A 19792-nucleotide genomic window follows, 5' to 3' on the forward strand; every position below is an offset into this window, starting at 1 on the left:
TATCGTCTCATGTGGTGCTTAAATCCCCTCACAACACCTACACATCTACCAGCATCTTCCCAGTTACCTTCCTCAGTTGGCCCTCTTTTTAGAAAGTTTTTTTTTTTTTTAGCTCAAAGGTCTGAGTTCTCACCCACCTGTGACTACCAGATGGAGTAATATTCTTTCCATGCCCAGATTGCCATGGCTCAAGCTGGTCCTGGGTGGAATGCTGAGAATTAGCTACCTCTAAATCTCCCTCCACTACTTCCAGCATGCCCTGGGTATGGCTTCAGAAGTGCCCAGGTCCCCATGTTTCTGTGCTTCCTCACTCCAGCCTCTGCCACCAGTGACCCTACTCAGTGGCCACTTCCATGGTGGTCACTGCGGCCACCACCACTCTGGCTTCAGGACTGAGGACATCACCCTCCCCTGGGTTGTACTTTTTCATGCATGAGCAAGCTGGTTGGTCCCTTAATTCCCCAACACAGTGGAGACCAGGCTGTAATGATTAATGACACTCCCCTGGAAGCTCAGGGCTATTGGAAGGTTGAAGAACAAAGAGAATAACTTATCATTGCTACAATTAGAAGGGGCTCTGCTCAGATTCCTGGCTGAAATACCAGGCTCCATTTGGGGATTGCAGAAGCATCCATGCCTGCCTTGCTCCAGGGCTACCTCCACAGCAGAGGGCCCAGCTGCTCTACCCAGAGTCCAGGCCTAAAAGGCAGAAGGCCCAGCAAGAGAAGAAGGCTTTCTCACTTCTTGTGATCTAAGGCTCACCTCCCCAGACTTCATTACCTGTCCAGGATCAATTGTTCCAGGGTGCTGGACAATGGGAGCATCCAGGCCCTTCCAAGGTGTGCTTGACCTCCATGACTAGGTCAGATCCCCATTAGGAGTCTCAGGTGTCCATGTGTCTGCACTTCATGTGATTCTCACAGTTGCAATGAACACTGATCCATGTGGTTATTTTACTAATGTGCCTTTCCCTGCCAGTATTTTGGGGACAGTCCAAGTTTGGTACCATTGGGACTCTAGCATCAAGCACAATCAACTTACTATAACCACTCGATAGATGATGGATTACAAGCATGCACCTGTAATCCCAGCTACTTGGGAGGCTGTGGCAGGAGGATTACTTGAGCCCAAGAGTTTGAGATCAGCTTGGGCAACATAGTGAGACCCCATCTCTCAAAAAGGAAAAAAAGATAGTGGTTTACTTAATTAATAAATCTATTAACTGATATGTAGAAAAACAGGGCCAGGCACAGGGGCACACACCTGTAATCCCAGTACTTTGGGAGACCAAAGGAGGATCTCTTGAGCCCAGGAGTTCAAGACCAGCCTAGGCAACATAGTAAGACCCTGTCTCTACAAAAAAATAAAAATTAAAAATAAAAAAAGATTAGCCAGGTGTGGTGGTGCATGACAGAGCAGGAGCACCGCCATCTTGGACAAATACCAACATTCTATGTTCCTCTTGATTAAAAACTGCCTAAATCCAGCCCCAGAACGTCAGTCCCAGAACATCAGGGCATTTCCCTATGCTGGGAAACCAACTCCCAGCATAAACAGAAACATTCCAACCCTAAGATAAAACCCTTTCCAACCAGAAACATGCCAACCCCAAGATAGCCTCCCCTCTGACGAGAGACATTCTAACCCTACAATAAACTTTCCCTCACATAGAAACATTCCGAACCTACAATTATCTTCCCACTTCCTAAACTCTTAAATATCCTTAGTCTGTTAGAACACTCCTGACCAAAATCAACCAGAAGCCCTTCTCAGGTTTATTCTCTAAATAAACCTGTCTTTGGCTGTTGAGCCCCTTTTTGTGTTTCTTTCCTCTTTAATTCTTACAGCGTGTGCCTATAGTCCCTGCTACTCAGGAGGCTGAGGCGGGAGGTTCATTTGAGCCCAGGATTTCTGCAGTGAGCTATGATCAAAAAGAGTACAAGTAAAAAATAAAAATATAAAACATGACCACTGTTCTCAAAAAAATAAAAATAAAAAACATGACCACTCTTCTCAAAAAAATGTTGTGGCCACCACAGTAAAGGTTAATGCCCACCAGAATTGTGTTGCTATGAAGTTGAGAAATACACTGAACCAGTTCCAGACCTCTCTGGACTGACTTCCATGAACTAGATTTCACTAAATGTGGAATATATATATATGTATATATACACACACACACATACACACACACATATATAATACATATTTTATATATAATTATATATATATGTAACAAAAGCATACTTCATTTTTTCGTAAGTTCATTAAATGGTTGTACCACCTCTGGACAGTCCTTGGTCTCAGCAAATCTTTTTGCTAAGATTAAAAGTAGCTGAAGGCTGGGCACAGTGGCTCACACCTATAATATCAGCACTTTGGGAGGCCGAGGCAGGGGGATCACCTAAGATCAGGAGTTCGAGACCACCCTGGCCAACGTGGCAAAACCCCATCTCTACTAAAAACACAAAAATTAGCCAGACATGGTGGTGGGCGCCAGTAGTCCCAGCTACTCAGGAGGCTGAGATACAATAATTACTTGTACCCAGTGATGGAGGTTGCAGTGAGCCAAGATCGTGCCACAGTACTCCAGCCTGGACAACAGAGAGAGACGTTGTCTCAAAAAATAAATAAAAGTGGCTGAAGAGAGCATGCATATATTCCTTCCACAAGCTGTTTTTCAGCTTAAGAAATTTTTAAGAAAACTGACTGGTGCTGGAGAAACAGGAATCCTGGGCTGTGTGTGGTAGTACTCGATTGTCCTTTGTCATTTGTGTCACTCTCGAAGACAGCATCCCTCTCCCCACCCAGGAGTGACGGGACAGCTGGCAGGACACAGAGAAGCCCTAGTGCTGCCCTCCTGCCTCATGGACAACGAAATGTTTTGCTTATGTGCATCCACCAGAAAGTGCTCTGAAGGTGGTTGGGATCTGAGACAACCAGGACACAGAAGGAACAGGAGCAGGGGAGCTCTCAGTGCTGCCTGCCCTATTGTCCTCTTTCCTGGGTGGCTTAAAGTCTCCTTTTGGGGTAAGAGAAAATAATTTAAGACATCAGTAGGGAGGGTCTTAGTTCCTGCAAAGATCTACTCAAACCATCAGGAGGTCCCATGGTTGGACCTGGCCCTTCCTGCAGAGCCCTGACCCTTGGCACTCAAGACACAGGAGAAGAAGGAAGCCGTCATGATGGGCCAGGGATAGGGCCCTGGGCTCTGTCTCCAGCCCATCAAAGAAAGGTGAGAGGTGACAGCGTGCTGGCAGTCCTCACAGCCCTCGCTCGCTCTCGGCGCCTCCTCTGCCTGGGCTCCCACTTTGGTGGCACTTGAGGAGCCCTTCAGCCCACCGCTGCACTGTGAGAGCCCCTTTCTGGGCTGGCCAAGGCCGGAGCCCACTCCCTCAGCTTGCAGGGAAGTGTGGAGGGAGAGGCACGAGCGGGAACCGGGGCTGCGTGCGGCACTTGCGGGCCAGCTGGAGTTCCGGGTGGGCGTGGGCTTGGCGGGCCCCGCACTCGGAGCAGCCAGCCGGCCCTGTCGGCCCCGAGCAATGAGGGACTTAGCACCCGGGACAGCGGCTGCAGAGGGTGTACTGGGTCCCCCAGCAGTGCCAGCCCACCGGCGCTGCACTCGATTTCTCGCTGGGCCTTAGCTGCCTTCCCAGGGGGCAGGCCTTGGGACTGCAGCCTTCCATGCCTGAGCCTTCCCCCACCTCCGTGGGCCCCAGTGCACCCCGAGCCTCCCCGACGAGCGCTGCCCCCTGCTCCACAGCGCCCAGTCCCATCAATCACCCAAGGGCTGAGGAGTGCGGGCGCACGGCGTGGGACTGGCAGGCAGTTCCACCTGCAGCCCCGGTGCAGGATCCACTGGGTGAAGCCAGCTGGGCTCCTGAGTCTGGTGGGGACGTGGAGAACCTTTATGTCTAGCTCAGGGATTGTAAACACACCAATCAGCACCCTGTGTCTAGCTTAGGGTTTGTGAGTGCACGAATTGACACTCTGTATCTAGCTGCTCTGGTGGGGCCTTGAAGAACCTTTATGTCTAGCTCAGGGATTGTAAATACACCAATGGCACTCTGTATCTAGCGCAAGGTTTGTAAACACACCAATCAGCGCCCTGTGTTTAGCTCAAGGTTTGTGAATGCACCAATCGACACTCTATCTAGCTGCTCTGGTGGGGCCTTGGAGAACCTTTGTGTCCATACTCTGTATCTAACTAATCTGATGGGGATGTGGAGAACCTTTATATACAGCTCAGGGATTGTAAACGCACCAATCAGCACCCTGTCAAAACAGACCACTCCGCTCTACCAATCAGCAGGATGTTGGGGGGGTGGGGGGCGGCCAGACAAGAGAATAAAAGGAGGCTGCCCGAGCCAGCAGTGGCAACCCGCTCGGGTCCCCTTCCACATTGTGGAAGCTTTGTTCTTTTACTCTTTGCAATAACTCTTGCTACTGCGCGCTCTTTGGGTCCACACTGCTTTTATGAGCTGTAACACTCACTGCGAAGATCTGCAGTTTCTCTCCTGAAGCCAGCAAGACCACGAGCCCACCAGGAGGAAGGAACAACTTCAGACGTGCTGCCTTAAGAGCTGTAACACTCACCGCAAAGGTCTGCAGCTTCACTCCTGAGCCAGCGAGACCACGAACCCACCAGAAGGAAGAAACTCCGAACACATCCTAACATCAAAAGGAACAAACTCCAGACGCGCCACCTTAAGAGCTGTAATGCTCACCGCGAGGGTCCGCGGCTTCATTCTTGAAGTCAGTGAGACCAAGAACCCAGCAATTCCGGACACAAAGGGATGTTAAACATAGCTTCTCCTGCCATCTCTGTTTTGGAAAGCGTGCTCAAATTGACCACAACAGCTGTTCTGTTTACACACTCCGAAGTCAAAATCACTAGCCGCATTCTCAGGCTACATGATCTCCATAGTTCCCGGGAGGTGGGCAGTTTTAATACTGTGTGGACGGAAACTAGATTCAGAGTCTAAGCCACTAACCCAAGGTCACACAGCCACTAAGCAAAAGCTCTGGATTCCCTTCCAGTCAATTTGACCTAAAAGTCAGTTTTCTGGGCCAGGCCACTGGAATGTTCTCTGATGAGACTTGCATGGGCAGTCTCACTCGCAGCCTTGCTTGATGTCCCAGGACAGCTCCTGTCTGCCCACTGCAGATTTCGCAGGCTCAGGCCTTGGAGCAGCATCACTCAGTGCAAGCTTGAAGCTGTGGGCAGAAAGGTCAGGAGCTGCTCAGCCCCCCATTCTCTCAATTCCTGTGAAGAAATTGGTGGGACCAAAGATGGCGGATGCACCCCGGAAGCATCCTCCAGGGGGAGACCTGTGCTTCCCTGGGGCGGTGGAGGGAGTAAGTGTTCAGGGCAGCCACTTGTCAGGGTGAGAGCTATGCTGAGAGCACCTGGAGAATCTTCCTGGCTAGCAGACAGCCACCTTCTCACTAGATCCTCACGTGGTGGAGAGAGCGCCAGCTCTGGTCTCTTCCTTTTCTTTTTTTTTTTTTTTTTTTTCTGAAACAGGGTCTCATTCTGCCGCCCAGGCTGGAGTACAATGGCATGATCTTGGCTCACTGCAACCTCTGCCTCCCGGGTTCAAGCAATTCTCGTGCCTCAGCCTCCCGAGTAGCTGAGATTACAGGCACCTGCCTCCACGCCTGGCTAATTTTTGTATTTTTAGTAGAGATGGGGTTTCACCACGTTGGCCAGGCTGGTCTCGAACTCCTGACCTCAGGTGATCCTCCCACCTTGGCCTCCCAAAGTGCTGGCATTACAGGCATGAGCCACTGTGCCCGGTCTAGTCTCTTCCTTTTCATATAAGAACACTAAATCCATCCTAGAGGCTCTACCCTCACAACCTAATTACCTCCCAGTGACCCCACCTCCAATACCATCCCACAGGTGGGTTAGAGTTCAACATATGAATTTGGAGTGTGAGAGAAACACAAGCATTCAGTCCATAGCAGAGCCCAATTGTGTCTTTAATAGAATTCATACTAAACTGCATTTCCAAATACATTTTCCTGTGCTTTTAACTCCATTAAAATAAAGATTCATGAACACAAAACAGTAAAATCAGTAAACCAAACTCCACTCCTGCTGGCTAAATAATATTCCTCCGTAAGAATTGGTGGTTGTTGGGACAATTTCTTGGATTTATTGCCTTTCCCGCTTGCTTCTGGCCAGCAGGATCCCCACAAGGCTTGCGGCAGCCAGCAGGCCTGCTGCCACACCTACTGTCGTGACTGCACCAGTGACCTGCAGCAGAAGAGAAGGGAGAGCACACTCAGCATCAGGGCGGGACCACGATACATACACCAGGAAACTACAGCTCAGGAAAGACTCATCTGGCCCAGTCCTCTTCATTTGAATCACAGAGGGAACAAATATTGGCTAGGAGAGGGGATGCCAAGAGGTCAGGCCACCCAGGAAAGAGGAGTGGAGATGTCTGGTGGGCACAGAATGAATGGAAGAATGAAGCCATAGGCGTGATATACACAGAGTCAAAGGAGGAAAACCAGATGCACCTGTGGGTATTAAAAGCATAATAGGTCGGGCTAGTGGCTCACACCTGCAATCCTCACACCTTGGGAGGCTGAGATGGGCCGATTGCTTGAGCCCAGGAGTTCAAGACCAGCCTAGGCAACATGGTGAGACCCACCCCCGCCCCCCCCACACATCTCTACAAAAAAATACAAAAAAAAAAAAAAAATAGCTGAGTCCAGGTGGTGCACACCTGTAGTCCCAGCTACTCAGGAGGCTGAGGCAGGAAGATCACTTGAGCCCAGGAGGCAGAGGTTGCAGTGAGCCAAGATTGCACCACTGCATTCCAGCTTGGGTGACAAAGTGAGTCCCTGTCTTAAAAAATAACAATAATAATTAAAGCAAAAAGCATAGTAAACCCCCAGCAAGGACAGAGGGGCAGTGCCCCAATGTTCTAGGTCAGGGCTGGCTGACTGGGGCCCTTGAGGCAGATATGAAGTTGGGAAATCACCCCTGGGAACTCTCACTACACAGGCTTGAGGGCAGGGAGCTCGCCTGGATTGGTCTCAATGTCCCAGGTGCTGATCCCACTGCCAGGCACAGAGTCGGCACTCATAATTCATCTGCTGAACAAATGCTGGCCCATGAGGAGCATTGAGGGTGTGCTTTAATGAGTAAGATTGTCTCACTTATGTGCTGGCAGGAAATGGTTCTGCAAAAGCAGGAAGAAATTGAAAAAACCACAGAGATGTGAGGCCGACCCCCGAGGGTTGGTGTGCTCGGCACAGCTTTTGGGAGCTAGCCGAGACAGTCTGCTGCGATCCTGTGGGTCTGCCCTGCCTGGGCCACTGTCTCTGAGAGACTAGCACTGGAGCGACTGGGGGAAACAACACGGGGTGGGGGGTGGGGGTGAAAACTGTGAGAATGGCTGCTTTCTAGATACCAGCACTGTGCTGGGAACTCTCCAGGCCCAGTATTTTTTTTAATCTGCCTGACAACTCTAGGAGGTAGTGATTCTAATTCCTACTTTCCAGAGGAGAAGACTGAGGATGGACAGTGTAAAGAACTCACGCAAAGGCCGGGGGGCGGTGGCTCACACCTGTAATCCCAGCATTTTGGGAGGCTGAGGTAGGCAGATCATTTGAGGTCAGGAGTTCGAGACCAGCCTGGCCAACATGGTGAGACCCACGTCTCCACTAAAAAAAATTAGCCAGGCATGGTGGTGGGTGCCTATAATCCCAGCTACCTGGGAGGCTGAGGCAGGAGAATTGCTTGAACCCAGGAGGCAGAGGTTGCAGTGAGCCAAGATCACGCCACTGCACTCCAGCCTTGGTGACAGAGTGAGACTATGTCTCAAAAAAAAAAAGAAAAAAAAAAAAAGAACTCACGCAAAGCCACACAGCTGACAGGTGACAAGGCTCAGATCTGCCTGACTTCCCAACAGGGGCACTTAAGCCCTTCACAGACAGGGAAGCAAGTATTTAAACCAGTGACCAAACAGCAGATTTCTGTGGAGTATCAATGAATTTGAAGCATGTGAGTGACTGGGGAAAAGAAAGGGGGAAAAAGAACCATTTTATTCAAATACACTCAGAATTGTTTCCAAGTGTCAAAGATAAAGCCAGACATAACTTAAGACAGCAAAAACAGATTTGATTCAGTCTCTACTGACAGCAGGGAAAGAGCTGAGCTCCATTCCAATTTGTGCAGAGGTGACTGACATTGTAAAGGGAGATGGAGGAGTAGGGAGACAGGTGAGCGAGGGCTCAGTAGAGTCAGGGAGGTGAAATATTACAAAGGATTAGTCCCTGAATATGCGATGAGGCCAGCTGTGTCTGCTAGCTGGCAATTATCAAAGTTAGGATTCTATCCTCCCACGGATATTGGGGACAGAGGCTCTATCCTTCCTGATGATTATATTTCAAAGGACTGGCTCTCAGGTCCTTGAGGAAGGCACTTCAGAGTTGTAAGGGATATACAGTCAGCCCTCCATATCCATGGATTCCACATCCATGGATCCAATCAATTGTGGATTGAAAACATTTGGAAAAAAATTTTTTTAAAGAACAATAAAAAATAATACACATTTTTAAAATACAGTATAACTACTTACATAGCATTTACATTGCATTGAGTATTATGAGTAATTATGAGTGGCTCATGCCTGTAATCCTAGCAGTTTGGGAGGCCAAGGCAGGTGGATCACTTAAGCCCAGGAGTTTGAGACCAGTCTGGGCAATATGGTGAAACCCCATTGCTACAAAAAAGAAATACAAAAATTAGCCGGGTGTGGTGGCGTGTGCCTGTAGTCCCATCTACTCAGGAGGCTGAGGTGGGAGGATCCCCTGAGCCCAGGAAGGTTGAGGCTGCAATGAGGTGAGATCACATTTCAGTGAAGCACCTCTGCACTCCAGCCTGGGTGACAGAGTGAGATGCTGTCTCGAAAATAAAATAAGTACATGGGAGGATGTGCACAGGTTATATGCAAATATCATACCATTTTATACAAGGGACTTCAGCATCCATGGATTTTGGTGTCCTCAGGGGGTCCTGGAATCAATCCCTTCCCCACCCATGGATACCAAGAGATGACTGTATCTATGTTTCAAAGGGACAGAGGAAGGATTCATAATTATAAGTCCTTTTTAATAAACAGTCTAAGAAAGGGTCAGGGTCTTTGTCAGGTGTTGGTTAGAACAAATGGTAAATTCTCCTGGCAGCAGAGAGCTTTCTTAGGCAGGCATTTATCGGGGGGCTAGGGTCATCCTACGGACACAGCCTTATTTTGCTAGAAGCAGTGCTAGAGCTTGGTCATCTATTAGAGCAGGGGCTGGATGGCGTTGTTGTGTGCCAAGAGTCCTGCAGCTTTCACAAGTCCACTTTCTTACAGAGCAAGAGCTAGAGACAGACAGAGGAGAGTCTTTCCAGACAGACAGAGTCAGATGAGAAGGAAGGAGGGAGAGGAAGAAAGAAAGGCAAGTTATTGGGTGACCTGCAGGAGATGAAGTTCAACAAGAGAGGCTCCAGGACAAGGGACAAACTAAATAAAACTGCCTCCCCTGAGTCTTCCCCATTGGCTTGAGTTCTGACCCCTCAGAAGCATAGCAGAGGGCCAACCACTTCCTAAAATTGGGGTCTTCCAGATTGATTTTGTGGCTTCTGCACAGCCTATAGAAGAGCTTTTAGATGTATGATAAGGCAGCCCACCCCCAATCCCCTTCCGACACCCCTCCCATTCAGAGATAGGTTCTACCCTCCTCAGCTCAACAGAGGGGAGACCCTGTCAGCAGGGTTCCCACTGAGTACCAGAGCATGTCCCACCGTGCCCCAGTGCCCAGCATGGCCTGGCAGTCTCTCAGTTAATAGCGTGGTCTCCCTCCTGGGGTACTTGTTTCCAGAAGTGTGGATTTTCCTTGCCCATCTCCCCTTTTTATCACCTCTCCTTCTCCTATCATACAACAGAACAGCTAAATCCTCCCACACCCTGAATCTACGGTGCACAGGCTAAGGTGTAAACACTCCTAGTCACCAGTAAGGGAGGATTCAAGAATGCATTGCTCCTAAACAAAGAGGGCTTCAGAAAGGAATATGCAACCACGTCGAGGCTCCTGCCTCATCTGTCTGCTGCTTTAGAATGAGAATTCTAAAGTGAGATGGTTGTCATGGAACTGTGCATTAACACACTCATTTGAATTGAAAAATTGTCAGTTTTTTTCTGAACGTCAAAATAAGCCTGATTAGGCTGATTGGTTTGACAATAACACCTGGCTTGGCTATTTAAACTACACGGAAGACATTTTTCCCTAACTGAATGAGCTAAATGTGCAACTCCAAGATTGTGAAGAAAACATGTACACAAATATGTAATATGCAATATACCAAAATCCATCCTTTCCTTTACAAATTTTTTACACTTATGATTTTTTAAAGTGTTTGATGTCATCTAAGAATGTATGAGGGGATATGTGGTTTTTTAAGTTATCTTGGACTGAGTGTGGTGGCTCACACCTGTAATCCCAAGGGAGGCCGAGTCAAGGGGATTGCTTGAGCCCAGGAGTTCAAGACCAGCCTGGACAACATGGCAAAACCTCATCTCTACAGAAAAATACAAAAATTAGCCAGGCATAGTGGCACATTCCTGTAGTCCCAGCCACTCAGGAGACTGAGGTGGGAGGATTGCTTGAGCCCAGGAGGTCGAGGCTGCAGTGAGCCATGATCGAACTCCACATGATATACTGCAGTCTGGGTGACAGAGTGAGACTCTGTATCAAAAAGAAAAAAGTTTGTGAGACCCTGTATCCAAAAGTTGGCCAACTATGGCCCATGGGTCAAATCCAACCTGTGAACTATTTTTGTAAAAAATAAATAATACACTTATTGGAAGACAGTCTCGCCTGTTTATTTATATATTGTCTGTGGCTGCTTTTGTGCTGCAAAGCTACGGCAGCAGGGTAATAAGACAGAGACCACCTGGCCCATAAAATCGAAGATATTTACTATCTGGCCCTTTACAGAAAACAATTGCCCAACATGATCTGGGCTTTTCCCCTTCCTGGCTCACGCTGTTCCCTCTGCCTACACTCCTTATTGCCCCCGTTCCCTGGTAATCTCCAGCTCATTTTCTTTCAGATTAATCAAAATAATTAAATCAGGCTGGGCTCGGGTGTGACCTCTTCTACAAAGCCTTCCTTGATCGGGGCCCTTGGAGAGAACACATGTAGGTTTAACTCCCCCGCTCTTCACCATGGCTGACATGGACTAGAGACTCAATAACTAGGAGTTTAATGAATTTGGACAAGTTACTTAAGCACGGTGAGCCTCAGTTTCCCCATCTGTAAAGTGGGACTCATAAAGCCTGCCTCTAGGGCTGTGGAGGGCTGTTTCAGGCTGTGACTCCCTTCTGTGGCCACCCCCCAACCCACTGCACTGGTCTACATTGCCGACTTGCCTATCTCCCCACCCTTGTCCCCACCCCAAATGTGACACCCTCAAGGACAACAGTTTCATATCTGCTATTTTGTCTTGCTCATGTCTATTTCCATCCCACCCTGGCCCCAGCAGGGACCCAGCCTCTGGCAGCTGAGGGAGTGGCCTGGCTCCTGGGAAGGGGACGCAAGCTGAAGATGCACCTGGTCACTGCGGGAGACGCCATAGCGCAGATGGTTCACGAAGTGCTCGCAGTTGTCACTGGTCAGCGAATAAGGCAACTCCTGCCCCACCAACTCCTCTGCCCGCTTGACGATTTTGTTGGAAGGCAGTGGTGTGTATCTGTCATCATGCTTGTTATTGACCCTGTAGTTGTCTCCCCCAGCCACCACAGACAGCGGTTCCTTCTTCACTATGGCTTTGTTGGTCAGGGCAGACAGGACACTGGCCGCACCAGCTCCAGCAATTTCACCTGTGCAAACAGTGAGTTCAGTCCTGGGCAGGGCCTGGGGGGCTCAGAGCTGGAAGCCAAGCAGCCTCATTGCCCCGAGCACCATCAAGGAGGAGCAGCTGTGGAAGGACTTGTCCATCCTGCCTGGCCTCAAACTTGAAAACAGGGAAGACCCAAGCCTGGGTGACTTTGGAGAAGGTCCCTAAGCTCTGGTTTCCTCATTTCTAAAGTAAACAACCTGAGCTCTAAAGGACCATGTGAGTTCAGATATACCTGAAAGAGTCAACAGTCAAGGCAGTGTGGTACAGGGCAAAGAGAGGAGGCAGAAGAGCCCCAGGCCATAGTCCCAACTGCCTCTCACTAGCTTGTGGCTTAGAAAAAGTCACTCCAGGCCAGGTGCCTGTAATCTCAGCACTTTGGAAGGCCAAGGCAGGAGGAACACTTGAGGCCAGGAGTTGGAGACCAGCTTGCACAATATGCTAAAACTCCTGTCTCTAAAAATAAAAATTAAAAAAGTAGCTGGGCATGGCAGCACATACCTGTAATTCTAGCTACTCCAGGGGCGAGGCTGGAGGATTGCTTTAGCGCAGAAATTACAGGCTGCAGTGAGCTGTGATTGTGCCACTATGCTCCAGCCTGGGCAGCAGAGTGACACCTTGTCTCCAAAAAGGTAAAGAAAAGAAAATGTCACCCATTGCCCTGAGCCAGTGCTGTGGGAGCTCCAGTAGGTGAGGGTGGCATTTTGAAACAGTAGGAAAGGAAACAGCTGAACAAGACAGAAGCCTGTCCCAGGAATCCAGGGTCCCCAGGTCCTGGCCGTGGCTCTCTTACTGTGTGTCTTCAGAAAAAGCCCTTCTCATCTTGGGACCCTGGTTTCATCATTTTCAAATTAGAGGAACTAGGCCAGGGGATGTCCATGCCCTCCAGCTTTAAATTCTCCAACTGGCCTCTAAAGGGGACCCCAGACTCCTGGGAAGCTGAAATGAAACAGTGGCCAAGTGACAGCACCCAGACCCCTCAGGGAGGGCCTGATGGACCCAGGAGTCTACAATGGACCCTGCTAGAAGCAGCCCAGCTTAGAGAAAGCCTGTTGTAATGTCAGTTTCTGAACAGCCAGTTTATCTAATGACCAGCTTCTAAACTTACGTGTGTATTCACACTTTCCTTTACTGATTTTTATTTTCTTTTCAAAAGGACATTTAAACAAATGTCTTGGTCCCAGCTCACTCCAGCTACAGGAGCAGGAATGGGGACCAGAGAGACCCTCTGCCAAGGAGAGAAACAGAGGAGTAGCACCCAGTCTTGCCTGGACAGACTGCAGATCCTAAAAAGAAGGGGAACTGGAGGAAACAAGATTAATACAGGTATAAAAATATGTCACCAATAATTTATTCTTTTTCATGAGAAAAATACACTGTCTCCTCCATCTCCACCCCTTTGTATCCCCTAACCCAATGTCTCCCCTTCTTGGCTTCTAAGATTCTGTTTTCTGCCCCATAGTTTTCCTATCTCTGCCCCTAGTCTTCCAACATCTCACCTCCTATTTCCACCTGTCGGTCTCCCCCAGGCCCCTCTCTTTCCCCTCTTCCTCTCACTCTCCCATTCCTGCCCCTCAGTCTCTCAGTTCTGGGATGGGGTTCTTCCTTCTCCCCAATAGATAGCACCCTTTCCTGTATTGCTGGTGAGGTACTTTGGACAACAGTTTGCCACTTTCTTATTAAACTAAATATTCACTTACCGTATGACCCTACAATCCCACTCCTAGGTATATACCCAGAAGAAATAAAAATCTGTGTTCACACATACAAAAAAAAAAGCCTGCATGGGAATATTTATAGTGGCTCTAATGATTATTGTAAAAAACTGAAAATCACCCAAATGTCATTCAACTGGTGAATGAATAAATAAATGGTGGTACATCCATACAACGGAATACTATTTAGCAATAAAAAGGAACAAAGTGCTAACACATGCTACAACACACATCAACCTCAAATGCATTAAGTTAAAGTAACTGGACACAAAAGGCTACATTCTGTATGGTTTCACTTATATGACATTCTGGAAAAGGCAAAACTATAAGGACAGAGAAAAGACCATAGCTTGCCAGGAGCTGGAGGTGTGAGGATATATATGGGGGTTGACAACAAAGGGGCATGGGAGAATTTTAGGGGAATGAGGTGTAGTGTCCCCCAATTTTCCCCCACTTTCTTTCTTTGTCCTGACTAATACAGAATGCCTTGACACTCTGTGACCCGGCTAGCTGTGTGTTGCCCTCTGCAGGCTTGAACCCAAGCTGGAGCCTTTAACGTTCATTCCCAGGCACTGATAAAGTTGTTTAGGTTGTTGCATGAAACACTGAAAGAGCAAATGTGTTGCTAAGCACATAGAAACTAGCCCCAGCTTTGAACCAAATTCTTTAAACCCTCATGTAAACCTCATAACCCAACCACCTTGTTCCAGACATTCCTGGGAAGAACATATACTGTCTTGCTGTCCAATGAGAGGACACTTCAGCCCTCTGCATACAAGTTCCCCTAATAAATGCTTTGGACTGATCAGCCTGGCATTTAGCGCTTCTTTCTTTGGAATCCGAACTGGCCCCATCTCAGGATTTTTGGGGACAGTCCCCTGAAGAAACTCCCCTGACACCACTTTTGGGGCCACTCCAACCATGGGTTCAGCTGAACAGAGAACATTAGGCAATTATTCTGTAACTGGATTATGGTGATTATGGTGATGGTTACATAGTCATATGCATTTGTCAAAACTCATAGAATTGCATACTAAAAAGGATAAATTTTACTATTTGTAAATTATTCTTAAATCTAATTTTTTAAAAACTAAACACATGCACACAGTTAAAGAGAAAATTTCCCCAAAATGCTAGCTGTAACCATAAACAAAACTTAAGCTATCCTTATGTCAACATTGTGGACTTATGCTCTGCTTTCTTTAGCATCCCAGTAGACAGGTAAAGTCAGTATTTCTTTAATTTTACTTGGAGAAGTCAACAGCATACTTGGACAGTATTACTGAGGCTCCCATATACTTTTCACAAGTTTTACATAAAAATTTAAAACCCCTGAAGTTTCCCAGAAATGCAATATGTAGATGATTTGTTTCTGTGTTCCTCATCTAAAGAGGACTCAAAAATTTACTCAATATATCTCTTATAACAACTAGCTCATAAGGGGTATAAGATCTCTCAAGATAAGCTTCAACTTTCATAAGAGATGGTTCGTTATCTAGGTCATAATTTATCTAAAAAAGGAATATTTCTGTGCCCAGAAGGAATAAATGATATCCAAAATTATTCTTGACCTGTAATGGAAAGACAACTTAGAGGATTCCTCAGGCTTGCAGGATATTGCAAGTCCTGGAGCCCAAATTATTCTCTATTGGCCTTTCCACTCTCTTTTTTTGTGTATGCCAGAAGGCTTGTGGAGAGTATTAACAGTAGCCTGTTCAGTAGTATTGACACACTGGGAACACCCCTGATATGGTTTGGCGTGTCCCCACCCAAAATCTTATCTTGAATTGTAATCCCCATATGTTAAGGGCGGGACCAGGTAGAGGTAATAGGATCATGGGGGTGGTTTCCCTCATGCTATTCTAATGATACTAAGTGAATCTCATGAGATCTGATGGTTTGTTTTGTTTTGTTTAAGACAGAGTCTTGCTCTGTCACCCAGGCTGGAGTGCAGTGGTTCAATCTTGGCTTACTGCAACCTCTGCCTCCCAGGTTCAAGTGATTCTCATGACTCAGCCTCCCAGGTAGCTGGGACTACAGGCACGCACCACCATACTCAGCTAATTTTTTAATTTTTTTTTAGTAGAGATGGGGTTTTGCCATGTTGGCCAGGCTGGTCCTGAACTCTTGACTTCAAGTGATCCACCCACCTCGGTCTCCCAAAGTGCTGAGATTATAGGCATGAACCACTGTGCCCAGCCATCTTCACTCTATTAACTAACCAAAAATAGCACTGAGGAACTTCTTCCTTGGGAAATAAAACATGAGAAGACCTTTACTGAACTTAAATGGGCTTTACAGAATCCTTTCACACTAGGACTCCCCAACTATTCTAAGCCCTCTACATGTTTGTCTGTAAATGGAACAATCAGGCTTTTCTCACCCAAAAACATGGAGGAAAAAGTAGACCTATAGCCTATTATAGCCTGTAATTGGACCTAGTAACCAGGGCATATCCAAATTGTTTAAAGGCACATGTCAACATGACCTCACAGTTTCACCACTCAGATACAAATAAGTAAGCTTATGCAGCACTGCTACCTTAAAAGTATGTAAGTCTCTAGTCAATTACAACAGAAAACAATGTACTTCTTCATTTATATAACTTTATAAACTGAGCTGTCATTGCTGTGAGCCAAGCTTCTTGTCATTTTAGTTCAAAGTCTCTGGATTCAAGAATTGTTCTTTTGTATACGCAACAAGCCTTTTAAATTTCTCTAGCTTGATTTGATTTCATTTATACACACATCTATACATAGACATATATGTGTATATATACATATATAAGTATCAGTATTTCTACAACTCTTGAAAAGAGTTGCATATATATCTACATATATAGATGCTCTGAGTTTCACTTCCCCTGTGACTCAGCCCAAGTCTGTATGTGTACATATACATATCTTCCTATTAGTCATATTGATAATATGTGTTATGCACTGTATTCTCTCAAGGGTCTTAAACGTTTGTCAGCAGCCACTGACTCATCATGACAATCTCTATAAGAATTATATCTGGGCCGGGCGCAGTTGTTCACGCCTGTAATCCCAACACTTTGGGAGGCTGAGGTGGGTGGATCACGAGGTCAAGAGATTGAGACCATCCTGGCCAAAATGGTGAAACCCCGTCTCTACTAAAAATACAAAAAATTAGCTGGGCGTGGTGGCGGGCACCTGTAGTCCCAGCTACTCAGGAGGCTGAGGCAGGAAAATCACTTGAACCCAGGAGGCAGAGGTTGCAGTGAACCGAGATTGCACCACTGCACTCTAGCCTGGCAACAGAGCGAGACTCTGTCTCAAAAAGAAAAAAAAAAAAGAGTTAAATCTGTATGTGTACATATACACATACAAACTTGGGCTGGGTCACAGGGAAAGTGAAACTCAGAGCATCTGTATATGTAGATATATATACATCTATACACATGTATATATATGTCTATATATGTAGATAGATATACATCTGTGTGTATATATAGATGTGTATATATACATCTACTGTACAACTATTTTAATGGCTGTATAGCATTCCATTATATACAGGTATATCTATTTTACTTGACCAACCCCCTGCTGTCTTGCACTTGAGTAGTTTCCAGCATTTTGGCATTTTCTTTGACGCCATGATGCTTCAGATGGAAAGGGAGGTTGCTTTAGCCCCTGGCCAGGCCTTGCACCAGTGCTTTCCTGTACCTTCCTTCATTTCATCCCTCCATGAGGCAGGACATAGGGATTTTCATCCCTGCTTTGTAGAAGGTGCAGCTGAACTTAGTGATGTGAAGCCGCATGCTCAAGGCACACAGTCTGTAAGCAGAGGAGCCACAATTCCAAACTGGTTCTGTTGAGTTGGGAGGCCTACGTGCTCCTTCTGTTATACTATGTGCTCAGCTGTACGCTATCTGAAGGAAGCAACTGCTTCTTACTCTTGCTTGTACCTCCATAACAACAAATACATAGGAGATCCTATGGAGGGATGCTCACCAAGTACAGTGAGTTGGTTCAGACTGAACCCCACTCTATAATGGAATAAAGGTCAATAGTCTCTCCACCAATTTACTGCAAAAGAAGAATAGCAGTTGCTACATCTAGCAGGAAAAAGCACAATTCATTCAGCATTATGTATTGAGTGCCTACTCTGCTAGACCCTGAAGTGAGGACAAGCACGTAATTGTGCATCTCTTCACATTCTTGATCTTAACCCTTGTGCTTAAGAAGAGAACCCATCCTTACTTGCCGGAGCCAGATGGACCACATAGCCATCTCCCACGTAGATGGCCCAGTGTGCATAGCCAAAGCGAGAAATCTCAATCAGGTCTCCAAGTCTTGGTCTTGGTCTGGCCTGCAACAGAAAAACCAGAAACAGGCAGAGGTGAGCCATCTGCAGGAAACATTCTAGGGCCTGACCTGCCAGGAGCCCCAGCTCAGCCTGCAGATTCCCTGTGCTCATCACCTGCAGGAAACAGGAAGGAGGGAGCACTCCTCACATATGTAGGAAGCACCTTCATTTACTGGGGCTGCAGGACTGAAAAGTTGCTCTTCAGGGGACAAGGAGGAGATGAAGAGAGTATCTCTGAGGGAGATTTTCATGCATGTGCAGCACAGGAGTGTGATGGAGTGATGTGCCCAGGCTGAGTGTGAGTGCATTTTATGCACAGAGTATGTTTTTGTCATCTAGTGACTGCATGATTCCGAAGGAAGCCTAAAATGCCTCTTTAAGGGCCACCTGCCATGAGCCTGGGCCCAAGTGATTCCTACAAGTTCTAGAGCTCTGACTTGCAACGCCCAACATGTCAGAGGCAGGCGGACACTTGACCCACATTACACACCACTCCTTTGGGTGAAAACTATCATTACCCCCACTTGACAATGAGCACATGGAGTCTCAGGAACGTTAGGTAACTTGCCTAATAAGTAGAAGAGCAGGAATGAAGGGTAGGGCTGAATGTTTCCAACATTAATGCCTTTAACCATCCCAGAATGTCCTAGGCAAGCCCAGGGCAGCTGAAGTCTGAGCTCAGGCTAAAATTAAAGCAAGGGATGGCAGGGTGTGTTTGGAGTTGGTGGTAGGGCAGTGCCCCTCTGGAGGGTGCATGGGTGCGAGGAATGTTGCCCTGGCCACACCCAGAATGGGAGACAGCCCTTGCCACATAAATTCTGTTTCCGGTATGCTCTGGTGCCAGCCAGCACCCCTCCTCCCCCATCTCAGCTGAGCCAAGCCACAAAGGAGTTGAACTGCTGCCGAGGGTGGTGAGAGTGCCAGCCAACTCAAAGTCTGGTGGGGAGCTATAGTTAAAAGTAAAGCCTTTCATTTGAAGTAATTTGGATGGAATTGGAGATCATTATTCTAAGTGAAATAACTCAGGAATGGAAAATCAAACATCCTATGTTCTCACTCGTAAGTGGGAGCTAAGCTATGAGGATGCAAAGGCATAAGAATCATACAACGGACTCTGAGGACTCAGGGAAAAGGGTGGGAGTGGGTGAGGAATAAATGACTACACACTGGGGCTGGGTGTGGTGGCTCACGCCTATAATCCCAGCATTTCGGGAGGCCGAGATGGGTGGATTGCCTGAGGTCAGAAATTCGAGACCAGCCTGGCCAACATGGTGAAACCCCCATCTCTACTAAAAATACTAAAATTAGCTGGGTATAGTGGCAGGCGCCTGTAATCCCACCCACTTGGGAGGCTGAGGCATGAGAATTGCTTGAACCCGGGAGGCAGGGGTTGCAGTGAGCAGAGATCGTGCCACTGCACTCCAGCCTGGGCGATAGAGTGAGACTCCATCACAAAAAAAAAAAAAAAAGACTACGCATTGGGTACCGAGTACACTGCTGAGATGATAGGTACACCAAAATCTCAGACATCACCACTAAAAACTCATTTATGTAACCAAATACCACATGTTCCCCCCACAGAACCTTGAAATTTAAAAAAAAGTAAAGCCTTTGACTACAGGGGTCAAGAGTCAACTTGACCAAATAAGGGACAATTTGAGCATCAAAAAAAAAATAATAAAAACAACTGTACACAAACTGAAACACATCAAATATGTTAAAACCCATGTGTTCATAAGGATATTTTTTAAAAACACTAGGCATCTTTGGAGGATGGAAAAGAATCACCCTATTATTCCAAAAGCTGGTAAATAAAGGAAAAGATTCAAGCATTTCCTAACTG

At 47.0% G+C, this 19792-nt stretch overlaps 1 protein-coding gene across 1 annotated transcript; it reads right to left on the bottom strand.

Moving 5' to 3' along the window:
- Positions 1-4345: 4345 nt before the first annotated feature.
- Positions 4346-18475, bottom strand: PLAAT2 (phospholipase A and acyltransferase 2). The gene is made up of 3 exons (XM_008953927.4): positions 17844-18475; positions 11617-11885; positions 4346-6262 (listed from the first exon to the last, which is right to left on the bottom strand). The coding sequence occupies exons 1-3, from the start codon at positions 18058-18060 to the stop codon at positions 6161-6163; spliced, it is 588 nt and encodes a 195-aa protein (XP_008952175.3). The 5' UTR covers positions 18061-18475; the 3' UTR covers positions 4346-6160.
- Positions 18476-19792: the final 1317 nt, after the last annotated feature.

The sequence above is a fragment of the Pan paniscus genome, chromosome 9 (assembly GCF_029289425.2).
Source record: "Pan paniscus chromosome 9, NHGRI_mPanPan1-v2.0_pri, whole genome shotgun sequence".
Taxonomy (NCBI): Eukaryota; Metazoa; Chordata; class Mammalia; order Primates; family Hominidae; genus Pan; species Pan paniscus.

Bases quoted from the DNA above. Each gene is read 5' to 3' on its own strand.
- PLAAT2 (XM_008953927.4), bottom strand. From the start codon at position 18,060: ATGAGCACAGGGAATCTGCAGGCTGAGCTGGGGCTCCTGGCAGGTCAG. The intron at 11,886-17,843 runs GTAAGGATGGGT...CTGTTTGCACAG, and splicing joins GGTCCATCTGGCTCCGGCAA to GTGAAATTGCTGGAGCTGGT. The intron at 6,263-11,616 runs GTGCATCTTCAG...CTTCTGCTGCAG, and splicing joins GCGTCTCCCGCAGTGACCAG to GTCACTGGTGCAGTCACGAC.